This window comes from Hypoxylon trugodes (genome assembly GCF_022578975.1).
Source record: "Hypoxylon trugodes strain CBS 135444 unplaced genomic scaffold F4822scaffold_6, whole genome shotgun sequence".
Classification (NCBI taxonomy): Eukaryota; Fungi; Ascomycota; class Sordariomycetes; order Xylariales; family Hypoxylaceae; genus Hypoxylon; species Hypoxylon trugodes.
Window position 1 is genome coordinate 693,463 of NW_026250021.1, and position 22,885 is coordinate 716,347.

The 22,885-nt window shown below is 47.1% G+C and overlaps 7 protein-coding genes across 7 annotated transcripts; 3 read left to right on the forward strand and 4 right to left on the reverse strand.

Moving 5' to 3' along the window:
* Nucleotides 1-330: 330 nt before the first annotated feature.
* On the forward strand, nucleotides 331-4,096 carry F4822DRAFT_279314 (subtilisin-like protein). Its single transcript, XM_051454852.1, has 3 exons — nucleotides 331-900; nucleotides 952-1,774; nucleotides 1,838-4,096. Exons 2-3 carry the CDS (start codon nucleotides 1,078-1,080, stop codon nucleotides 3,955-3,957), a joined length of 2,817 nt encoding a protein of 938 aa, XP_051313097.1. The 5' UTR covers nucleotides 331-900; nucleotides 952-1,077; the 3' UTR covers nucleotides 3,958-4,096.
* A 577-nt stretch (nucleotides 4,097-4,673) lies between these two features.
* Nucleotides 4,674-6,452, reverse strand: F4822DRAFT_279335 (SET domain-containing protein). The gene is made up of 2 exons (XM_051454853.1): nucleotides 5,831-6,452; nucleotides 4,674-5,760 (listed from the first exon to the last, which is right to left on the reverse strand). The coding sequence occupies exons 1-2, from the start codon at nucleotides 6,209-6,211 to the stop codon at nucleotides 4,744-4,746; spliced, it is 1,398 nt and encodes a 465-aa protein (XP_051313098.1). The 5' UTR covers nucleotides 6,212-6,452; the 3' UTR covers nucleotides 4,674-4,743.
* A 97-nt stretch (nucleotides 6,453-6,549) lies between these two features.
* On the reverse strand, nucleotides 6,550-14,232 carry F4822DRAFT_430081 (uncharacterized protein; the record flags this gene model as incomplete). Its single annotated transcript, XM_051461216.1, has 18 exons — nucleotides 6,550-6,772; nucleotides 6,900-7,445; nucleotides 7,548-8,181; nucleotides 8,250-8,314; nucleotides 8,396-8,446; nucleotides 8,505-8,576; nucleotides 8,633-8,756; nucleotides 8,811-9,176; nucleotides 9,235-9,397; nucleotides 9,469-10,208; nucleotides 10,284-10,517; nucleotides 10,584-10,863; nucleotides 10,945-11,180; nucleotides 11,240-12,092; nucleotides 12,386-12,476; nucleotides 12,537-13,442; nucleotides 13,506-14,032; nucleotides 14,101-14,232. 18 exons carry the CDS (start codon nucleotides 14,230-14,232, stop codon nucleotides 6,550-6,552), a joined length of 6,243 nt encoding a protein of 2,080 aa, XP_051313099.1.
* Nucleotides 14,233-14,319: 87 nt separating this feature from the next.
* Nucleotides 14,320-15,575, reverse strand: F4822DRAFT_406152 (uncharacterized protein). The gene is made up of 3 exons (XM_051458363.1): nucleotides 15,149-15,575; nucleotides 14,829-15,099; nucleotides 14,320-14,779 (listed from the first exon to the last, which is right to left on the reverse strand). Exons 1-3 carry the CDS (start codon nucleotides 15,476-15,478, stop codon nucleotides 14,772-14,774), a joined length of 609 nt encoding a protein of 202 aa, XP_051313100.1. The 5' UTR covers nucleotides 15,479-15,575; the 3' UTR covers nucleotides 14,320-14,771.
* A 561-nt stretch (nucleotides 15,576-16,136) lies between these two features.
* On the forward strand, nucleotides 16,137-17,518 carry F4822DRAFT_279442 (uncharacterized protein). Its single transcript, XM_051454854.1, has 2 exons — nucleotides 16,137-17,024; nucleotides 17,088-17,518. Exons 1-2 carry the CDS (start codon nucleotides 16,380-16,382, stop codon nucleotides 17,463-17,465), a joined length of 1,023 nt encoding a protein of 340 aa, XP_051313101.1. The 5' UTR covers nucleotides 16,137-16,379; the 3' UTR covers nucleotides 17,466-17,518.
* A 625-nt stretch (nucleotides 17,519-18,143) lies between these two features.
* F4822DRAFT_444085 (uncharacterized protein) lies at nucleotides 18,144-19,730 on the reverse strand (the record flags this gene model as incomplete). The annotated part of the gene is made up of 1 exon (XM_051463185.1): nucleotides 18,144-19,730. The coding sequence occupies one exon, from the start codon at nucleotides 19,728-19,730 to the stop codon at nucleotides 18,144-18,146; it is 1,587 nt and encodes a 528-aa protein (XP_051313102.1).
* A 663-nt stretch (nucleotides 19,731-20,393) lies between these two features.
* Nucleotides 20,394-22,559, forward strand: F4822DRAFT_444086 (P-loop containing nucleoside triphosphate hydrolase protein; the record flags this gene model as incomplete). Its single annotated transcript, XM_051463186.1, has 5 exons — nucleotides 20,394-20,483; nucleotides 20,537-20,587; nucleotides 20,638-21,521; nucleotides 21,573-21,883; nucleotides 21,944-22,559. 5 exons carry the CDS (start codon nucleotides 20,394-20,396, stop codon nucleotides 22,546-22,548), a joined length of 1,941 nt encoding a protein of 646 aa, XP_051313103.1. The 3' UTR covers nucleotides 22,549-22,559.
* Between the last annotated feature and the right edge of the window lie 326 nt (nucleotides 22,560-22,885).

Consider the following 22,885-nt stretch of genomic DNA (forward strand, 5'->3'; position numbering starts at 1 on the left):
AGGAACCAGGTACGCTATATATTGCAAGGCCTTCTCCACCAAATCACCATAGGTAGTATAGCATTATCACTTCTAAGTTCCGATTAGCTTCCAACTCGAAGCCAGAATCGCGTATTCGCCAAGAACTCTTGGCGCTTACCGTTTGAATCTTCGAAGATAATGATGCCGGTTTCAAGGTTACAATCAGAGTGAAGCTATCTAATTATTGTCGTCACAAGGCCGCCAAATGATACCATCGGTCCCCGATTATCGATCCGCGCTACCATCAACAAACATGACGACCTCATTATCGACCTGCTACTTTCGGCTCAGCCCTGCATTCGGCCCTTGTAAATATCTGATTATAAGCTTAATTCTGCATGATTGGCACATGGGTTAATTCCCGAACGCGGCGTGGTTGCATGCCGCGCAAGGCTCTTGTCGATGGACCTTGTTGACATCTAGATCAAAAAGACCCTGTTCTAATATAGGTAGTCATTGGCTCTCTCATTTGGGTTGCCTTCGTGACCTTGCTTGAGTCCCCCGGTTATAAAGCTAGAATGAGGTCGGAAGGTCCTAGGAACCTCACCGTCAGTTACGCCATGCTCGCGATGTCAAGGCTGGAAAGTTTTAACTGCTTACCGCTCCCGTTCACGGATCTTCGGGAACCATGACCGTCTTATCATACCTATAGGTCGTCATGTTCTCACAGATGCTCCCCACGACGAGAGTCGGGCCGGGGAGTGAGGATTAAGCGAGCCGTCTTCCCAGACATCTCAGAGGCGTGGAAGTTGTTTGCGCGGGTACCTGAATATAAATATGTTAAGTAGAATATGTCGGTCGCGGCCTTGCCGCCGCCACGACTCCTTCACCTTAGTCGTAGAGCTGTTTATCTACGCATCGAGCTAGTGAATCGTTACTGTAAGTAAAATGATGTGAGTTACATTCGGGATGATCCGCTGATATGCACAGTATAGAGCGTTCGCCTATGGTGGTAATATAGGGGTATAGGCTAAAGTGACTAGGACTATAAATCTATCTCACGCGCCACAACCACGGACCTACTATACTATCTACTCGAAATTCATAGACGGCGGTATGGGGTTAATTATGCTGCAATTTCTGATTTTCGCCACTCTCTTTTCTCTAGGTTTTGCGGCTAGAAGCCCTGAGCTCGTTGAAGGCGCATTTATCATTGAGCTGAATAGTAGCGAGGTGGAAGACGGCATTTATCCGGAGCCCCTAGATCGGCATGCTGAATTTCATAAGCATGCGGAGAATTTGCCTTTTGAATATGCGGTTGCGCACGAGTACCGGTCTCCGGGGACCTATGTCGGCTTGTCAATCCGAGTCACTGGGAACAGTGACTCTGAAGCCGTTTCTGCCCAGCTCAATGATATCCCCGGCGTGGTATCGGTGAGCCCTGTGTATGAAATGTTCTTGTCGGATCCTGGTCTCCCGGAGGGGTCGGTCAACTCAAAGAACCTAGATCTTCCTTACGCAGATACACCGGCAATGCCGGCAGTATCTCCGAAGTCCGATGGAGATCTCGCCTCGACTCATAAAATGGCAGGAGTTGCTAAGCTGCACCAGCTCGGAATTAAAGGCAAGGGTGTTAAAGTAGGGATTGTTGATACCGGAGTCGATTATCGGCACCCAGCCCTGGGAGGCGGTGTTGGCGCCGACTTCAAGATTGCTGGAGGTTGGTCCTGGCTAGCTGACAATGGTACCGCGGTCGAGGACGATAACTTTCTTACTACTTGTTACACGGCAGGCCATGGAACGCATGTTGCGGGTAAAATACCCTTCGAAAGACGCCCCATTCTTTCATTAATTAGGGAGCTAACCTGTGTGCTAGGAATCGTTGGCATGAACCCGCTTACAGATGGAAATAGAAAATTGAATATTTCTGGTGTGGCCCCGGAAGCGACACTGTACATTTATAAAGTGTTTGACTGCTCGACACATGGCGAGACAACTGATCGTGTCATGGCAGCGATGTTACGAGCGCAAGCGGACGGTGTTGATGTGATAAGCATGTCATTAAGCATTCAAGAGTCGTGGCAAGATCGAGATGATCCCTTGATGAATGTTGCTGCGCGTTTGGTCGACTCGGGAATCGCTGTTATTGTTGCCCAAGGAAATGAGGGCTCTGGCAGCAAGTATGCCCCTCAATTATACCGAACATCGACACCCGCGGAGCTTTCGTCTATAATATCCGTTGGGTCAATCGCCAACAAAAACTTCCCACTTGTTTATGCTCTTACTGACTCCCAAGGTGCCACAATACCTTACGCGTCTTTATGGCCCATCGAATTCCCAGATGGTCTTGAGGTCTACTTGCTCGAGAGTGGCTGTTCTGGATCTAGTACTTGGAATGATGCTATATCGTCTTTAGACACCCAGGGGAAACTCAATACGACGATAATCGCATTTCCAATAACAGACAGTTGTCGTTATACCGGTGCTGGGAGTTGCTGCTCAAATCGCAATTTACGATACATAATGGGACTGTACACTGATACATCAGACCCATATCACGTAGACTATGAGATGGCCTCCACCGGGTTCTTCGGTGACGGCTCTGTCCAATACATCGCGATAAACGCGAATGACAGCGCGACACTCTTGGCGAACCTGAATAGTACCGAATCCGACCAGTATAAACTGTTTTTCAACGACTCTTCTTTCTCTAGCCCCCAACAGCACGTTGGTGGCCAAATGGATTATTACTCGAGCTTTGGACCTAGTTACCTCACATACGACTTAAAACCCCAAATATCAGCTCCGGGGGGCCAAATCCTCTCGACTTGGCCATTAGGAGACCAAGGTTATTATACTATCCTTTCAGGGACGTCTATGGCAACGCCGTTCATTAGCGGCTGTTATGCTTTAGTTAAGTCCCAATTCCCGGATCTATCCGTTCGAGAAATCCTTTCACTTCTACAGTCGACGTCAACTCCGGTTAGGTGGGTCTGGAACGACACCATGACCGCGGGCACATTTCAGCAAGGCGCCGGCTTGGTTAATGCCTACAAAGCAATTACGTATAAAAGTCGCATATCGCCTGGTCAGCTTCTCGTAAGCGACACTTCTCGTACCGAGTATGGTGTAGTAAACATCACCATCGAAAACCGTTCCGACTCGCCTAAAACATACACGCTGTCTCATGAAGGTGCCTCTTACTCCGAACCAAATCCACCCAACAATCCTGTCTATTCGCAAGAGAATCAACTTCCTGTTTATGGATCTGCCGAATTTGAGTCGCCAACTGTCGAAATTGCGGCGGGCGAATCTGCAGTTGTCTCATTCAGGATCCTACCTCCCACCGTCGGCGTTAAACCCGAGCGGATCCCTGTATTTGGTGGTTTCGTCAAAGTAAACAGCGACGATGAAGAATTTAGTGTGCCATACTCTGGTCCACCCTATTCCTTATATAACGCGCGCTACTTCCACATCGTCAACGCGACTGCGAACACAGTCCCTCAGCCACAAGTATCCTACAAATATGGCGATGATTGGGTGGTCAACACCGGACTCCTCGAAGCCAACGCGACGCTATCATATCGCTCGCTAATCGGGCGCGACCAATTCACGCGCGGATATCGCATTGATCTCGTGCCCGCCAACATCAACGTGGTGCCGGATTTATACGGTTTCGATCCATCCAAGACATATGATTACATCCCACCTACCGCAACCCCGCCAACCAGGATTTTCAATTTTCCGTCTTACGGAACGCTGGTTAACTCAACGGAACTTCTATCGCCGTCGACGTTCAATTGGCCACTGGGTAAGGGTCTTACGGCTACTCTAGAAAATGGAACTGAGTACTCGCCTGGTCCGGGCGATTATAGGTGGTTCGCTACTGTGCTGCGGTGGGGTGGTGATCCTGGGTTGCTGGAAGACCATGAAACTTGGCTGTCAGCTGTGATTAGGTTTGTTGATGGGCCGGTGAGCGAACCATCGAGTACTTAGGGAAGAAGCTGGCAAATCGTGATGGGCCGTATAGAATATTATTTCTAACGATTGCTGTGGTTTGCTGTGATGTTTTCAGGAATTGGTGTTGCTCTTTTTATAGCATCAGCAATTTGAGTGGTTGACCCCCTGCATTTATAGTGTAGTTAGTGCATGCTGCCGATCAGTTCCGCCCTATAGGTTCTAGCTTGGGTGCTGAAATTGATCATGGCTACAGTGGCTTTTAGTGGCCCATCCCCATAAGTAGCGCCATAGAATAACCATCTCCTAGATGCCGCTCATTTCACATCAAGGCATCTTAGTATTACTGTCACTCGGGGATATTCCGATGAATAAAAGTTTCCTAAACTACGTGAGTGAGAGATTCTCATAAGAACTAAGCATATATATTTCTTTAGAGTATTAAATAGTCCTTATAATTGCAGTGGTTAAAATATTGTTTCTGATTGAATTACTTAGGCGTAAATTTTGAAGCTAAGTTCGTCGGCATCGCGCCGAAGAACCCACCTAAGACACTATTTGCCTTCGAAGGGAGGCGCAAAGAAACATCATTTCTAGGAATCCTTTTAATGGTCAATATATTTGCGTAATGGAGAGTTTATACGTCTCCGGATGCATATTAGAAGAAATTTATGGCAGCGTTTAACAATAAGCAGTGGTATTTGTTCGGCAATGGGTAGCATTCATAAAGTACATAGCTTCGTTACGCATCCCATACTTTCCCCCAGCCCCCTAGAAATGAGGACATATTTCATCGCATAAAGGCGACCTTAATGCCGTTTATTTTCACTTCTGCATTCGAAATAACCACATCTCGAATTGATCGGCGTCGAGACCTTTCGGAACCATTTCCTTCGTTGTTTTCCACCTCATAGATGATAGGCCATGGCTATGATGGTCCGTCGGCTTCCGGGCAAATGCCTTCATTTTCTTCGTATCGGGGTTATCTTCACCCTCACAGACAAGCCTAGCTTCATAGGCCCTTTGTGCGAATGTTCTTGCCCGGGCCTGATCCCCATTGGCGATACATACTTGAAAAGCATCATAGAATAATCGGGCGAGAATGGCTCCAGGATATCCCTCGTACTCTTCTTCTGCAAGGTGGAGTAATGTGCGGCAGCTCTCGAGAATTGTATTTGGGCTTCCTGCAAAAGTCACTGGATCGCCAATTTGGTCGTCAAGACTTTCGATTAGTATGCGACGACGGTCGCTGGCTTGTAGTTCGGCGGCCGGAAGGGAACACTGTTTGCACGTGCATTGGAAACCGAAGGACTTCATTAAGGATTTCTGACGGACAGCGGATGGTTTGCCTGGGTGGTATGAAATAGTGATCTCTTTCCCGCATTCAATTGGTCGGATGGCGTAGATGGTTTCATGTTTTGCATCGGTGTTCCAGCTGTGGTGCGTGTTGGGGAGGCAGCTGTGGTTGATGAGGCATATATTAGCGTAGACTCCGCCTACAGAGGAATCGCATCCACACGCTAAACCGTTCGTTTTGACAACACCACGGAAAGGATGCATCCTTGGAAAGTTGTTGTGGAGTGATAGGAATTGCCGCTGCTCGTTTTTAGATAATGCTTTGAGCTGTGTGGAAATGTATTCCTCTAATTCATCGTCTGGCATAGGTTTCACTGTGAGAAGTGGTTTCTCACAAAGAATCCTCGTGCCTAAAGGGATATTGGATCGGGCGATGAGACCTCTACCTCGTCCTGGGATGATCGCGACCTCAAGGAGAGGCGTACTAAGCTCTTTAATGGGATCGGTGATATGCGTAAGGTTGGTATGTGTCTCCATGTCGTCTCGCTGTGAATAGGATATTAGATATAGTGTTTTATTACGAATAAAAGAAGAAGACGGAGTAGACAAGGCATACTGTTTGATAGGATTTGAATGACTTATGAACTTCTGCCCAATCGTAGTAACCAAGCTGACCAGATAACTCGCTCCAAACATGAACACGAGGGCCGAAATGGAGTCTTGCAATATTGATAACGGTGTCGATATAATCCCTTACTCCTGTTTCTACCGCGATAGATCCTGCAGTATTTGAGCTGAAACGGAGGAACTTATGGCCTTCGAAAGGGAGTACGGGATGTTCTCCTGCATTAAACTCGATGTAATTCGCCTTCGTTTCGACCTTTACGTCGTCTTTGTAATGTTTTTGAACAGTGGCAATGAAGTGGTCCCAATTTTGTCTATCGGCCGCCCCCTTGGATAGGCGAGGGACCATGTCGAAGCCGACGTCAACTCCCATGGCTGATGTGACTATTTCGGTTGCCCGTTATCGCTAGGTTTCCAATATCGTGTAGGACTAAAAGAGGGGAAATTCGCTGTTGGGCGTTGTCGGTCGGATTGTTTGGTAATTGGCACTCCTGCTGCCCTGACCAACACACTTATGTACCTAGGTACATGCCCACCCTGAGTGATGTATTATAAATGAAGATATATACCTACCTAGGTACGTATGTAAGTACCCAGATACTTAACCAGTATAGGTTTATTCGCACAGATATTGCCACGGGTTCTTGCTTCGGAGACGTCTGCTTATATAATCAACGGCTAGGCACATTTGACGCCCGCGTCAGAACAGTGCTACCAATTAATATTCAATCTATACAACTCATTAAAACCCGAATTTCCTTGCATAAGTGCCTCCGGTGTACCAAATTCAAGTAATCCACCGGATTCAAGAAGCATAACCGCATGGTAACTGTGCATTACGTGGCGTAGACGATGCATGATAGATAGGACAGTGCAGTCTTTGAATTCGGTATCGATTATTTCCTGCATTATAGACTCTGTATCGGCATCCACACTATTCGAAGTGGTGTTTAAACCGCAATTAGCATCTCGTCCCGTTCATAATTGTGTTCTTGCTGTATATAGGGGAGAAATAGGAGAGATAGGGGTAAAAGTGGAGATATCAATGACTAAACACATACCTGCTCATTGCCTCATCAAGCACCAATATGCCGCCTTTGTTACCCTTCTTCCAATGCTTTACTATAGCTCTGGCAAGGCATAAAAGCTGTTTCTGGCCGGTAGAACAAGCCCCGGGATCCATTGGGGCGTCTAGACCCCCTTGCGTGTTGACGGAGTCCCAAAGCCCCACTCTCTTAAGTGCCTCGCGGATCATCGCATCACTATCTTGCTTTCCGCCGCTAGTACCAGAAGGAGTACTACCGCTACTAGAAGTAGCGGTGGGGGAGGTGGAACAGAAAGGATCCATGTTGAAGCGCAAAGTGCCCGGGACAAAAAACGAATCTTGTGGCACGACATTGATGTGTGCGCGCATATCCGTCCGTTTTATGGCGGTGATGTCGATGCCGTCGATTTTGATCTGGCCTTGTGACGACGTTTCATCGAGCATGCGCAGCAGCGCAAGCAGAAATGAGGTTTTGCCGCTTCCGGTGCGCCCGCAGATGGCTACGTGCTGTCCAGGTAGAATCGATACGGAGATGTTTTTCAACGCCGGCTCCGCTGTAGACCTATTTTCGTACGGGTTAATTAACTTCTGATCAAGGGTCTATTTCGTGCTAGGAAGCCCCAAGCAGCGTGGTCAAAGAAGTGAAAGGAAAAGGGCAACTTACCCATACGAGGCAAAGACGTTGGTAAACTGGACTGCCCCATCACTAGGCCAATTCGGTGGTAATTGAGGGACTTCCCCGCGTTTATCTCCCTCTTCTACTTCAGTATCTGCCACGAACCGCCTGATACGGGAAACAGCACCAACGCTCGATTCAAGTTTCGTCCAACTTTGGATTAAACGTGCGAGGGTCTCACTAAATTGTATCACAATTAACAAGCTTACACCAACGTTTCCTGCACTGAAGCGATCATGCCATGTGACGACGATAGTTACCAATACCACAGCTAATGCGGCTACCAGTAAATCTAGCACGAACGTGAGCCAGTGTTGAATACAGCTCTGCAGATAAACAGGCCGCTGTGAATCGTCGATAAGCTCATAATTTCGGCGTCGGTAGTGCGATTGCCAACCAAATGCGCGGATTGTTGTGCTTCCTGCGGTATTGTCGGTAGTTTCACCGAAATGTGTGTAGAGTGGAGCACGCGCTTCGATCCCCAAGAGACGAACCTGTCGGGAAGTTTTCAAGTAGAAGCGCTGCAGAAAATACACGACCACGGCTAGGAAGGGGATGGTTATGCCAAGATATCGCGAGAAGATGGCTAGGATCACAATCTTGATTATGATAGACACGGCAGCTGTTAGTTATTATTGTTGTCAGTCCCACTCTACTGTAGGCGCACTGGTAATAGCAGATACTACTGACTTGACGTATAGTTGATCATTGCTAGAGGTAGCTCCATATCCACGAGTTCCATGTCTTGGCTGAATCTACACAAGCAGGGATTAGTAAGCATGATTATATAATGAAAAGGGGCGACCTTGGCGATATTACTTGGAAAAGTTACTCACCGATTAAGAAGTTCGCCACTGTTCGTTGAAGCGAAGAAACTGAACGGCGCCCTAGTGAACTGGTTAACGCGTCATGATACGGTTAAAATTAGCTGCGAAGTGAGCTTACTTAACCACGGCATCGAGCAAGTCAGCATGAAGACCAGCTGCTGTATTTGATATGATGGAGATTATTGCAACCCTCCAGCATCTCATTAGCAGTCGCCTCTTTCTTTGACGGGGGTAGAAAGCGCTCACCATGCCGCTCCACAGGCACCGATAACTCCAAGGACACCAATCATCGCGTAGATTCCCATATACAACCCCACGTCCTTGTTCGGCTCAATGGCATTGGCCTCGGACCACCAATCTACAATAATAGCTAAGAGCCTAATTAGCTTTATAGTCCATTCAGAGCCATCTTGGTGCTGCTTACTTGAAAATTCCGTGCAAAACATCCAAAGAGTCACGAACGCGGCGTACCCACCGACCGCGAGATATCCCGCATTGGCGATGTAGTACTTATACACGGCTATATCTCCGTGCTTGCGTCGGAGGTCTGTCGGAGAGATATCTATCTCCTCGGCCGCATCCGTCGAAAATTGGGAAAATTCGCGGGCTAGCTCGGAGTTTCCGGTCTCAGCTGTCTCGATGACATCTTCGGCGTTAGACTCGGGCAGTGTAGTAATTCCAAACTTGCTGACGTAACCATCATCTTGAAGAAGGGCAGTGGGGTTCCCAGTCTCGATGATGCTGCCGTCCTTAAGTACAATAATATTGTCCGCAAGTGCCATGATGTTTTCTAGAATAGCTTTGTTAGCATTATGTTCTTAGTAACTATACGCTTTGGGGAGGAATACTATTATGCGTAGCTATAATAACTGTCGTTTGGTGCTTTCTCAATATGCCGTCTCGGCCTAGAAGACGCGATGTGATAAGATTCGCAGTGTTGGAATCCATTCCGCTGAATACATCATCAAGAATGATGACACTGGGCCTAGCGTAAATGGCACGAGCCAAAGCCTACAGAACCAACCAATTTCTAATCACCATACTATTCACCTCGAAAATATGTATTGGTAAAATGAACTTACGATGCGCTGTTTCTGACCACCACTCAAGTTCTGCCCTGCGCTTCCCACATTGGTCCGGTCGCCCTTATGCAAATGCCGCAGGTCGACATCGAGACTACACGCACATATGACATTGCTATACCACTTCCTATCATAAGGCGACGTGCCAATGATGTTTTGGCGTACCGTTTTATTCTCGAGCCATGGCTCTTGAGCGCAGTATGCTGCCGCCTCGCGGGGCTTGCTCCATTTAGACTTCTGTGTGGATGATGGGCTCGTGGCGACCGTTTCACCGAGGAGGCTATTTAAGAATGCCGACTTGCCGCATCCGACAGGTCCTACAACAATTGTGATTCCCCCACGCGGGATATCCACGTTGAGGTCCTTTAATATGGCTTCTTTGCCTCTAGTCCACGCGAAGCTTTGCCCTCTGAAGGAAATTGGTTGGATATCTAAAGTGGAATCGGCCTTCTCGTTCTGTTTGGGGACGTTACACGGCCCGTCATAGGCCACATCCTCGTTCACCTCGGAATCTGTCGCATCATGGCGGCAGTACTCTTGGATACGCTCAAAACTTCCGACGCACTGGAAAACCTGAGGGAGCGACTGTATGAACATGATCACCGGAGTCGTTAGTAGGGCTATCAAGGTAATTGAAGTGAAGGCCTGCGCAGCGAGGAGGGCTTCGTTCTTCCAGAAAACCGCTATGATGACGTAGACCGCGAAAGTCACAACAGGCGCGAGATTGATAGGAGTGAGAGCTGGATATTGCCGTTAGCACCTAGGTAGGTAGAAATGCTGATTTAAGCCGTTAGGAATGTTAGCCACCAACATACCTAGCAGTACTGTCCAAACTAGAAGTTTTCGGAAGTTCTTCGATATGTTGATCTCATCCTTGCGTAGCTTCTGGATTGTTGACGACATTATAGATGAGATCCCAAGCATCTTGACAGCTTTCATGTTGCCTAGAAAGCTGGATGTAACCTTCAGTCTCTCCTGGACTCTTTCGATCCATTGCACTTGGGCAATTCGACTTCCCATAGACACTTTGGATGTAGCTGCAATGAAAGCTAGTTTGTGGCACCCTTAATTAGTAACAATTCCTGGGATGGCTTCATGGGCATTTGAAATCTTACCGGCAACAAGGATTATAGGAGCAATACAAGCCACAGACATTTGATTACTGAGAAGCCAACTAGCAATGGCGATATCCAGTAACGAGGCCCAAGTCTGGTGAAATGATCGCATCCCAATGACTATTCGTTCTACGTCCGTACTCATCAGGGCCATCGCGGTGGTTTCGCCATTGTCGCAAGCTCGTCTAGATATTGATCGATCATAAACAAGAGCGATCAAGCCGCCTCGTATCCTAGTGATGAAGCGGAAGTTCTGGTAATTGTATATGGAACTGCTTACCTATACGAGATTGATAAATATCTTGAACCAAATGAAGACATGGGGGTACCTAGGTAATGGCGTCTCTAGTTGATCACTTACTGCTATGCCCATATACACAAGAGCCCAGGCACCAATCAGGCCCTTTCCGAAAGTGGAATCTGGATTTTCCAAGCCGACAAAAGTCACGGTCGCATTGACGAGGAAAGGTTGCGCGAAGGTAAATGCAGTCAAACAGAGTCTGGGGACGACGGCGGACAGCACGGAGAATAGATAAGCCCAGAAGCACGCACGAAGGAGACTGTGTTTAGCTGTTGGATTGTCTGGTGGCGAGAAGACTGGTTAACAATTGCAACTACGAAGCGGCATTGGATCAGTTATCACAGGTAATACGTACATTTAGCCCTAGCTATTGCTAGAGCCTTACCCAGTCGTCGGCTTTCGAGTGCGGTGTCGAGAGGTGGAAGGTCGTTGAGCGTGATTATTTTGGTGTAGCCAGCACGAAATGTAGCAGCAAGCCAGGCGAAACTGGTTCGGGTCCAGATTCCGCTCCTCTGCTCGGGCGCCAGCTTCCCGCCCTTGGCAGCAGAGTCTTGACGATGTATCGCTTCATCGTGTCTTTGAGACTGAGCTGTGGCTAAACCTGCATCTGTTGCATTGGCCTTCTTCTCTATGGATTCCAGGAGTAAAGCTAGGCCAGTAAACGCGAAGACAAGAGTAGCTATCGCAGGAACGGGTTGCCCCTCGTTACTGTCACCGCGGGGCAACAATAGCCAGAAAGTACGGAGTCGCGCGGTGCCGGCAACTACCAATACGGTGAGATAAAGGCTGAGCAAAGTAGAGGGTCGCGGGCTGCGTGTATGATCCACGAAAGAAAGCAACAGGGCCGCAGTAATCGCGACAATGCTTAGGACATCAGCAGCGAGAGAAGCGTTAGTAGCGAAAGCGGGGTACTTAACCCGAAGCGCTAGAAACGCCACCTGTGCCGCTAATAAGCCCAGAAATACAGCGAGTTTGACCCCCAAGAGCGCCGAACGAAGGAACGAGACGCTGGCGAAGGATTTCTGTCGCGGGTGAAAGAATGCCGCGACGCGGATAGGTAGAAGCAACAGGAAGATAGCTGCAGGTAAGCAAGCGAAGAATATATCCTCGAACTGAAGTGTGAAGTCGAAGGACCGACAGTTTGGATTGACTCGAGGCCCGAAGGCTTGGTCGCTGTCGGACAGACAGCCGCTACCCAACGTCGCCATCTATATTCCAAGATTCACATTATTGTACCGTATATATCAAGAAGAAAGATTAAGGAGGTCGGGAGGGAAGGAAAGGGAAAAAGGCTGCTAAATTGCGACATGCAGCTCGAACATACGCATTGTCTCTGGTGCCTGCTGCTGATCTACAGGGGTGTATGAGAAGTACACCGAAGCCTCCCCGCCATAACATTGAAAACTATGTACTTCGATAAGATAACCTATAGAAAATTGTTCGTGATAATCTGGGAATTTGGCTGTATTTGGTTATGATATCATCGTAACTTAACATGCACAGGCATTCCATCTTTGGGATGGACAATGCCTATCCCAGTTTCATATAAGCGCTGTCCATTCACTGTAGGCGCAGGCGTAGTTTCATTGCCACTGAAGATAGTGATTAGTCCTTTGATCAGAAGCCACAAAACCAGGATGTAGGGTGCTTACTGCATCTTATCCCACTCATCCCACGCCTCCTCTATGTCAAATGTCCGAGCTGTCAGAATTAACACAAGCTTCAACTCCATAAGAGCTAGCTCCATCCCGATACAATTGCGAGGACCAAGCGAAAAAGGTATCCAAGCATTATTAGCTGGACGCAGCGGTCCATCAGACACTAGCCAACGCTCGGGGACAAAGTCGTTAGGACGATGCCAGTAACGTGGGTGGCGCTGTATTCCAAGAGCCGATACCCACAGCCCAAACCCCTCCATCGGATACTCCGTGGTTCTGTCCGCAATATCATGCGCCGTCAAGGAGAAACCGGGGTAAGTCTCTCGGACGGTGGCAGCCAACGGATATAGTCTTAACGTTTCTTTTATGATGCCTAATGTATATGGGAGTTGGTGTAAGAGATGAGGGGATGATTTTAATACCTGCATTGCTCTGCCCGCATCCGAGCTAAGTACCTCATCATGTTCAGCTCGGAGTTTTTCAAGGCAACCATGATTATCTTGCAGCAGTTTGACCATGAAGCAAATCGTCGAAGCCGTCGTATCGTGGCCAGCAAAAAGGAAGATCTTTAAATTGGCAATAAGTCTATCGATGAATTCGGTATCGGCTTGAATCGAAACGCTCGATGTATCCTTCCTAGCCGATTTTATGGCGAGATCTATAACAGTTTTCCTCTGGAAGTCAAACGTATCCGACCTCGATTTTCTCAGTATTTGGGGGTATAGAATACTTCGCATGGTTCTGTTATTCCGGAGAACTGAGACATAGTGCCAAGGTAACCGTCCGACCGGACGGCCTTGTGCGACGTTGGGCACTATTCCCATCAATCTTAGTTGGTCAACCAAAGCGGCTTTCAGCTTGCTGTCTGAAGTTCCGGTTTGTTCATGAAGACGCATATCACTAAGGGAAAATATTTCCTGTCAATACATCTTCTTGTAGTAACACTAAGGGATTGTAACTTACAGTGTCGCCCTGCAAATAATATCGAATGTTAGATTTATCGTTCTCTTCTGAAGCTGAAAAGCGGCGCCCCAAGTCCCGCTTTCCCCGGCTAGTTTTTTTAGGCCATCGGCGAAGACGGTCGCTTCCTCAAGAATCTCCGGAAGCATCGCCGTCAGGTTTCGTTGACTAAACCCAGGGTTGAATGTAGAACGCCAAGTTTTCCATATTTGCCCTTCAGTGCAAAGGAGATCATTACATGAAGTAAGTGGCTCAATGAACTTTTTGAACCCGCCAAGTTTAGGTAAATTCTTAGTTAATGTGAACTGGGCCAAAACTTCTGGATTGTTCACTATGGCAAGTGAATCAGTGATTGGCCAGAGGTCTAAGTAAACCACTGAAGGCGGGTACTCGTAACCGGGGAAATACGTGCTGCAATTGTCGAATAACCAGGCATGGAAAATGGATGGATTTACATCTAAGGGATGAGATTTCCGAAATTCGGCAAATATGGGCAAATGGCCGAGCAACAGAGAGTGAGGTAAGATGGGCTATCGTAGAATATAGGCGAGTTAGTTTCTAGTTATTTAGGTGTCGCGCCATTCCAAGATACACTAACCAGTCCCTGGGCTTTTAGAGCCCTAATTCTTGATCGGTGTGTGTAGCCTTGGAAGAGGATCCTCAATACCACAACCGCGACAATAATCCAACCACCACGTAAGAAAAGCACGTTAACGTCGATGAATGCCATGGTGTGGCAAATGATTAGACGAGGGCCTAGAAGTTTTCGCTCCAAGCTCAGTGTCAGTATTTAAAGATCTAGAAATAATATATAGTTGGGACAGTTTGAACTGAGCGAGGGTTTAAGATTGTTGGTCCATCGTTTAGGTACTTGAAACCCCACTCACCCGCTCCGCCTAGGTACATGTACTTAGTTCGCATTGCAGCCAACAATGCACTATAAAAAGACGAAAATAGCAACCTCAGAAAATATACCTCGTTGATACTTTTACTTTATGTTGGTCATTGGCTCATTAGACCGCCGCACTTTTATATGTATATATCTTCAACTCCCTATAACCTTCCATCGACTTAGTCTAGGCGGCGGCGAACTCTTTTTGATAACGGGATACACTTGCGCCTTGCTATCTCGTCCTCAAATAACCTCAACATTCGCTTAAGCTCACCAGTCGTTGCCTCTGCAAGCAACTCCTCAGTCAAACCGAATGGAACATCCTCATCCTCCTCAATAGAACAGCTAGCAACTCTTTTCTTCCCTGCAAGACTCTTTCACTTTTCTATCTTGTATTAGTTTGTACGTGGTTGGTCGGTACTTCAGAGACTCACTAGCGTAGAAAGTGTACTTCGAAGCGTTAGACGAGTACTGGCAGTTGGTACAGGCGCCAGTAAACAGTTCCGGGCCACCAGCGATACATAAAGCACAAGGGCCGGACGAAGAACGGCTGTTACATTGCTGGCAGGGTTCTTTGTTGGTCGGTTCAGTTACAAGGTAAGCTGCTGAAGAAGAGAACCGCTGTTGGCGTGTCAATTGAATGGTCGCAGTTACTTTGTCACCCCTTTCCCGTCGTTCCTTAAGCTCAATCAATCTTACAAGGTCCTATACAAACTTATCAGTATTGAGCAAACCATACCCACTTTGTTATTACCTTTTTGCCCTCGATTATGTCCCGTACATCATTATACCGGCTGGTGCGCAATTGATTTACAACCCAACTAGTTAAGTCAATGGAGGAGAGAAGATGAGGCTCATCCGGTTGTTCTTCCAGCTTCGGAAGGGGTATACCTTCCCATTTCCAGGATGTTAGCGGGAAAATGCCATCAACCATCGCTGACAGTAGATTATGAGACTTGAATAAAACAAAGAGCTCGCTGAACGACTTTCTTTGTGCTGTGAAAAATAAGTACCCAATTAGGCCACTTAGTGAGTAAAAGAGCGGTGAAGAGCCAATCAAGTCAGCGCAGACTTGATCATGCATGTACTAGTTAAGGCCAACACCCCCGACGCGGAGACAACGCTAGCCGTTATTATAACCGTTGAAAAATACCGTAACTCGTTATATAACTTAAAAAAAAATTGTAATGTATTAAAGGTATATTATTGAAAAGGCATAAGATCACAAGATTAAAGAAAAGATTAAATTACTAAGATACAAGAACCCTTTTTAATAGTACCTAGGTGGGTAAGGCCCTCGCTTATGTAATTGACTATAACCTAATTAGGTAACTTCAGTCCTATGCTCTCCACTTTATCACTACCCAATGGGGAACTAATCGAATCTCTGAACATAAACTAGACTTTTGTCAACGCTGGAGTATAGCCAAGTGGCCCCCAATTGAAAGCATTATAGCTGATAAGCATCCAACAATGTATCTATACTGTATGATGAAACGCTGCTACTTTCCTTAGCAGGGCTAATATTGCTTCTTGATAGATCCTGGCTTAACGGGCACCCGACTTTCCAATGTGTATAACATCAATATCATCTCGGAAACCAAACAAGGTGCAGGGAATGAATGAGGAGACCTACTACTGCAATATTAATTAATAACAGATTAAAGTCATGGAAGATATGATTGTAGTACCTTCTACCTCGTCAAGGTTTACGAACTCCCTCGCCTGTTTGTGTACCTAGATACATTCTAGGACTTCAAAGTTAACCGCGTCCTACATCCACAAATGCGCCCCCAAATATAACCTCACTATACTGCTATTGGTAAGCCGAGATACCTACCTAGGTAGGTATGGTAGTCATAACCACCCGGGGACTTTTAAGCCAAGTTCACTTATTTATTTAGTTTTAACCCCCCCAAGAGGGGCATCATCACTTTTCTATAAGTGACTGACAATTTGGGTATGATCGTACATTATTTTTCAATATGAATGTGTTAAAAGGAATGGCTCGTGTAACCTTATTCGGGTCTAGAAATGACGGCAGTGGCGTTTCTTTCGAGCCTTCGCGCGATATCCCGTCCCTAGCCGGGAAAATCATCCTTATTACAGGCGCAGCCGGGGACTTAGGCCGGCAGACAACTATTGAGCTCGCGCGTTATGGGAAGCCCGCTCGTATTTACATTGCCGATTTACCCCTGGACGAGGATGGGAAGAAAGAACTTCTCAATCGGATTGATCGAGAAGTTCACGACGGGTCCGCTTTCAATGAGGAGCAGGACACCACCCCCACGGACCTTCGGTATATCGACTTAGATCTCACGTCGTTCGAAAGCGTACAGAAATGTGCAGCCGAGTTTATCGCCCAAGAGGAACGGCTTGACCTTCTCGTGCTTAATGCTGGTATTATACGTATTATGCCAGGGAAGACGAAGGAGGGCTATGAAATCCATTTTGGGCTCAATTACCTCGGCCACTCACTCTTAGCAAGACTATTGACGGCGACGATGAAGCGAACCGCGCAACAACCGGATGCTGACGTGCGCCTCGTAGTTGTTTCAAGCGAGGGACACGCTATGGCACCAAAAGGTGGGATTCAGTTCGAAAAGTTGAAGACGGATTGTGCTAAGATGGTATGTTAATATTGCGCTACGTTTCCAAGGCGCAGCTTTTGCTAATGGATGATCGTTTTCAAGTCGTATTCGCAACGCTACGGACAGAGCAAGATAGCTTTAATCGCCTTCATGCGCGAGTTTGGTCACCGCTCGCCGGAGATAAGGACGGTTGCGGTACACCCGGGCAGGATTATCACGGGAATGGCCGCCTCCCTCGGAAAGGAGAGTCGACTCGCCCGCGTTACGGCGCCGATAGCCCCACTCCTCTGCGTGCCGGTATCTGTCGGTATAAAAAACTATTTGTGGGCGGCGACAAGCCCTAATGTCATAAGCGGTAAGTACTATGAGCCCGTTGGTGTACCTGATAAAGAAACCAGCGCGGCGAAAGACGAAGAACTTTCTAGGAAGCTGTGGGATTGGACGGAAGCTGAGCTAAGGGGGGCTGGCATCCTTGAGTAAGCGGTACATATACGTAGAAAAGAGAGAATATATGAAATAGACATTGTCGGTACCTATCACCGCGGGCCAATGGCCTAAAGCCAACTTAGACCAGCACGTATAGTAGATGGTTGTACATGGCTGATCTATTGTTTCGGGACCAGCCGTAGCGGGGGTCTTTAGAGCCCCCCCTCCCCCCGTAGGTAGTGGTAATGATTTTCCATGTAAGCCTCTGTAGGTAGCGACTGGGACAGCTATACGGTAGTTTCGCCCTCAACTCTGCACGACGAAACGCCGCTCTTCGTCTAAGTGGTCTGTGGTTACACAGCAGATATGGATATATGGAGGTCGAATGAGCAAAAATCATTGATACTTAGGTACCTAGGTACTTCCCTAGCAGTCGTCGTTTGGCATACGTAACCTGTCAAAATAAAAAAAGTACCTAGTATAGTAGAAATTGGGCACTTTAGGAAGTATTTGGGATGCACTATGCGATGTACATATCTATGCAATTTAGACTGCTACATATAGTACATACATACCTTAGGTATCCAGGTACCTAGGTAGGTATGGACGTATTCTTTAATTGGCACCATGGTAGTAACATTTATAGAAAATTAGTGATTCAGAATGCTACTTAGATCAACGTCCAACCTACAACCCTATTAGAATTGAAAAAAAACAACCCGACTGCCACATTTAGGAGGCCTTGAAATACTGTTCGCGCTCGTGGAGAAGAATTTCATCAAGAGCAGACAAGTATGTATCCTTCCACTCGGTCCGACCGCCAATCAGATTCGAAATTTTTACCATGTCGAAATCTGTTGAATAGCGAAGACGGTGATTAGATAGCATAATCATCGAGTGTGCTAGTATCCGTGAAGATTTTAAGCGCTCGCATTCTTTAACAAGCGTGGTCCTATTCGAGTACATGGCGTCCCCGTCTCCAATTAATATGACAAGTTTCTGGCTGTCGGGAACAGGTTCGAAAAGTTCATTAGCTTTTTTAATGCAGTATGTATAATCCTCATTGCCTCCGATAATGACGAAGTCCAAGAATCGGAATGTCTCATCGGAAATCTTTCGGGCAGGGAGCCCGTCGTTCTGGGACCGGGCCCCGTGGATCACGACTGCAACTTCGGCTTCTTTGTTATTCGACACGACTTTGTGTAGGACATCTCTGTAGATTTGCTTCACCTCATGGATGTTTGAGGAGAGGCTTCCACTGACGTCGACGCATATAACCACCATCTGGGGAAAAGACTCGGTAGACTTCTGTAGTTTGCGCAAGTCCTCCCGTACTTTCGCGAGATCTGCTTGGGTCTCCTTGTGGTTCTCTTGTAACTCTTCCTCCCTTCTAACTTGGTCCTCAGCTCTCTCTCGAAGTTGGTATTCTGCAGCCTGTTTCTTCGACACAGCCTCCGCGCGGGCAGCCGTTAGACTACTGACTTCTCGCTTGAGGTCCTTAGCCTCATTACCTCTCGAAGTGAGACGTTGCTGTAGGTTGCGCTCACGTAACTCGTGTGAGTTCTGCAAGTTGGAATTGGCGACTTTCGCATCATCCAACTCAATCCGAATTTCTTCAAGGGCGATCTCACTGGCTTCGCTCTCTAACTTATGCTTTTCCTGCGCCTCTTCGTACGTAACTTGAAGATCATGGAGTTTATCTCGCATCGCCTCTAATTCCCTGTCTCTCTGGTCGGCTTGGGAGGTGGAGCTCTCGATAGCTTCGCGGTGAGCTTCCTTAAGTTCGTCTTGGCTTAGCTTCGACTGTTCAAGAGATTGTTCTGTTAACGCAAGCGTGATTTCTAATCGGACAATCTTTTTTTGCATAGTCAACACCGCCTCCCTCGCATGGGAAGTTCGAGCCTCTAGCTGCTTCGTTACGTCATTGAGCTGCGAACGAAGTGCTTCGCATTCGGCTTCAAGAACTTTGTTTTTGGACTTGAGGCTGGCTAGTTCGTTCACTAAGTCCGTGACGCGCTTGTCTAGAGCGATACACAAGTTGCGTTCGTTTCCAAGTTTTTCTGCCATCTGGATTCGTTCCATATTGAACGATATCTCCTTTCGACGGGTTGTGTCGCGCTGCATGTTCATCGCCGCCTGGCTTGCTGTTGAGGGTTTGCCATTTGGAGGGCTCTTGTACCCAGATGATTCGTTTTCTTTGCTTGATTGTGTTTCCGCGGCCTCATCCACTTTTTGCGATTTAATTGCGGTGGTTGACATGTTCATCGCCATGTTACTCGACGCCGCTCGTGGCATCGTAGGGGCGCCCTTGTTATTCATGATGTTTGTTGATAGTTGGATTTTGCAGTAGAAAGGTGGGTTTCTAACTTAGAAATCTACGCATTAATGATATGAGGGTGATACTCCTAGTTTTTAACATTGAATATCCAAACTTTCGCCAGCGAAAATAATGAGATGTGTTCGCCTACTAATAGCTGCTGGCCAGACTTAGAAGTTACAAACAGGTCACGCTCTATTGATGTTCTGCAACGGGATGTTTCTAGTCACTGTGGGTCTCGGATGTTCCAGGGATATGGGAGTTAATGGATCGAGGTAGCAGCTACTGCTCTTACCCGCAACGGAAATTATGAATGCGTAATATGATTCACCTTCTCGTTTACTCCATTGTATTTTGGAGACAAGCATGAGCTAGAAGTTCGTCGGCTACGAACGAATGCTATGTAGGCTACCGACACCAAAGTAGAATGGAAAAAGTACCTCTCTTGGTAGCGAGTTAGTTCTACAATACCCGTCAAAATAGGTAGCTGGTTATTATAAACGGGGCGATATGCGAGCTGCACTGGGAGGATTACTTGGATGGTGTCCAGGTGTTCTAGTATTTAATACACTTAAACCACCAAGTCTATTTCCCCTGCTCTAGGAGGTACCTAAGCTGCATTGCACTTTTCAATTCCAATATCTAGACATCGACGCTTATACATCATGGGTGACAAACCGTCGATCAACGACATACGCCGAGTCATGGCCCAGTGTCCTGGTTGTTCCAAAGATATGGCCTCAACTTGCTTACAGGTTGTCTTCTTTCGTAGTACCATATATGAAACAAAGACGCTAATATTCTGTAGCTTTGCGGAAATGATGTTGATAAGGCTGTGGAGAAATACAAGCGCGTTGAGGTTTGTTGGCGATTGCGAATTTGTGTAATTCATCTAATGTTGCTGTTTAGAAATTTCTTCCAGAAGAAGTGCCATCTAATGACGACAATGAAGATAATGGCAGCAATGACGACAACGAAGACAATAACGACGATGACGACAGAGTAAGTCAAGCAACAGATACCAGCCCCGATGAAACCGAAATGCGAGCAACTAGCCAAACGGATAGCGACGAGGAAGGTCCGTCGTGGATACTCAAGCTCCCGAAGCTCCCAGTTTCTCATGACTTCATCAATGATGGGCCTCCCGATCCGTCGAACTTTGAGCTTCATAAACTTCTCGCGGCAATCCAGGCTGGTCACTTTGATGCCGATAGGGTTCGGACCTATCTTCATTATTTCAACAAGGAAACCTTGACCACGAACCTCAACACCGAAGTGAGGGGGTTTCCAGCTATGTTTTATATCGTTTCGACTAACGACGTCGGTATAATCCGTCAATGGATCAAATATGGAGGGAATCCCAACGCGACTTGGGGGCCCGAAGCTTTCCCCTTGGTTGCCTTCTCCATTTTTCATGGAGCGAAGACAATGAAGAAAGCGTCAAGTACACTTGCGACGCTCCTGAGGTTTGACGCGAATCCTCGCCTAATACCAAAAGCATTTTATGATCCTTACTGTGTAGATCTGCCAGAGGGCGGACCCGCCGAAGAGATCCTTCACGATATTAATGATGGTAATAAGAGATGGTGCACGGAAGAAGTGCGCGCCTACTTGGCTAAAGCATTGAATCTGAGTCAAAGGTATTCCCTGTATAGATCCAGTAAACTCTCGCCACCCACCAAGCGTCAAAAGACGGTATTGGATCGACAGGAAGCCGATGAGGTTCTAGGACTCCACCAGATGATAGTTGGCCAATCGATTGCGACGCGCTGGCTCCAAAGAAAGCTTCTCATGTTAGTTCTGTATGCTTCACGTTGATCTTTTTTATAACTAACGCTTCCCAGCTACTTAGCTCAGCAGAAGAGAAGACCGTTCATATTGGTTTTCGCTGGGCCAAGCGGTCATGGCAAAACAGAACTTGCTCGAAGATTCGGAGAGCTCATGTCATTGGAACTGGAAAGGGTGGACTGTACCATTTTCAAACAAGACAATGAATTGTTCGGGCCACGTCCTCCATATTCTGGGCATGAAGACGGCTCGCTTCTTAATAACTTCTTAGCTCGGAAGTCGGGTGAGCGATGTATTGTGTTTATGGATGAGTTCGAGAAGACCAGCGAAGAGATCCATAATACACTCTTGCTTCCGTTTCAAGAAGGTACATAAAGTCAATCACTCCCACACCCGCCGAAGTATTGCGCACTGACATGTCTGACAGGGCGGTATGAGGATCGCCGTAAAGGAACGCTCGTCGATTGCTCTAGGACGATTTGGATCCTCGCCACCAATAAACTCGACGACAGCATTCATGCGTTCTGTAAAGCCAACGAACAGGTATTATTCTACTCAGAAGACGAGGACGTTCAAGATAGGCTAGTCGGAGAGCTTTGCAGCCAGCTCCGCAAAGAGGTCATCGGCCAATTCGGGGCACCTTTAGCCGGTCGCATAACGGAAATTCTGCCATTTCTCACCTTTTCGCCGCGAGAGGCGGCCGTCATTGTTCATAAGGGACTTATGGATATGGAGGCTGAAGTGGATCGGAAAGTGCGCCTCACTCTCAATAAGGAAGAAGATATTTATGTTGGCAACATCAACATTCGCGTTAACAAGGACGCGACGGTCTGCTCCACTATCGCGCAAGAGGAATATGATAGAAAAACTGGTGCACGTAGTATCAATCAAGGGTTAGAGAGGGTTGTCGAAGACCCGCTCATCGATAAATACCTGAAGATAGATGAAGAACTTGATGAGAATCAGCCTGTTGCTCGGTTTGTTGTCGATGTTAACGTCGATAAGGACGTTGAGGTTAGGCTGGTACGCTGAAGAAGGGTCGCATAAGGATGATAGAGAGGGCGGACTTACAAGACCGGGTCATTGACTTGTTAATGTGCAATTATTTCTATGCGATATTGAATACACCATTGAAAACATCCCCCATTGTAGTAGATAAAATGGATGTTGTATTGGGAAGAAAGAGGGGCAATTTGACCTAGTAGAGTGTAGTGCAGGTATTGTCCTAATCTGCCTATTTGATAGCGGTGGTTACTAGTGCGGCGTAATGATGAGAAAGTGAAGCCCTATCCCCCGCTGTAAATATACTGGCGATAGCGTATAGGTACTGTATTGTCATTGATGGTTAGGGATACGCTCGCTGTAAGTT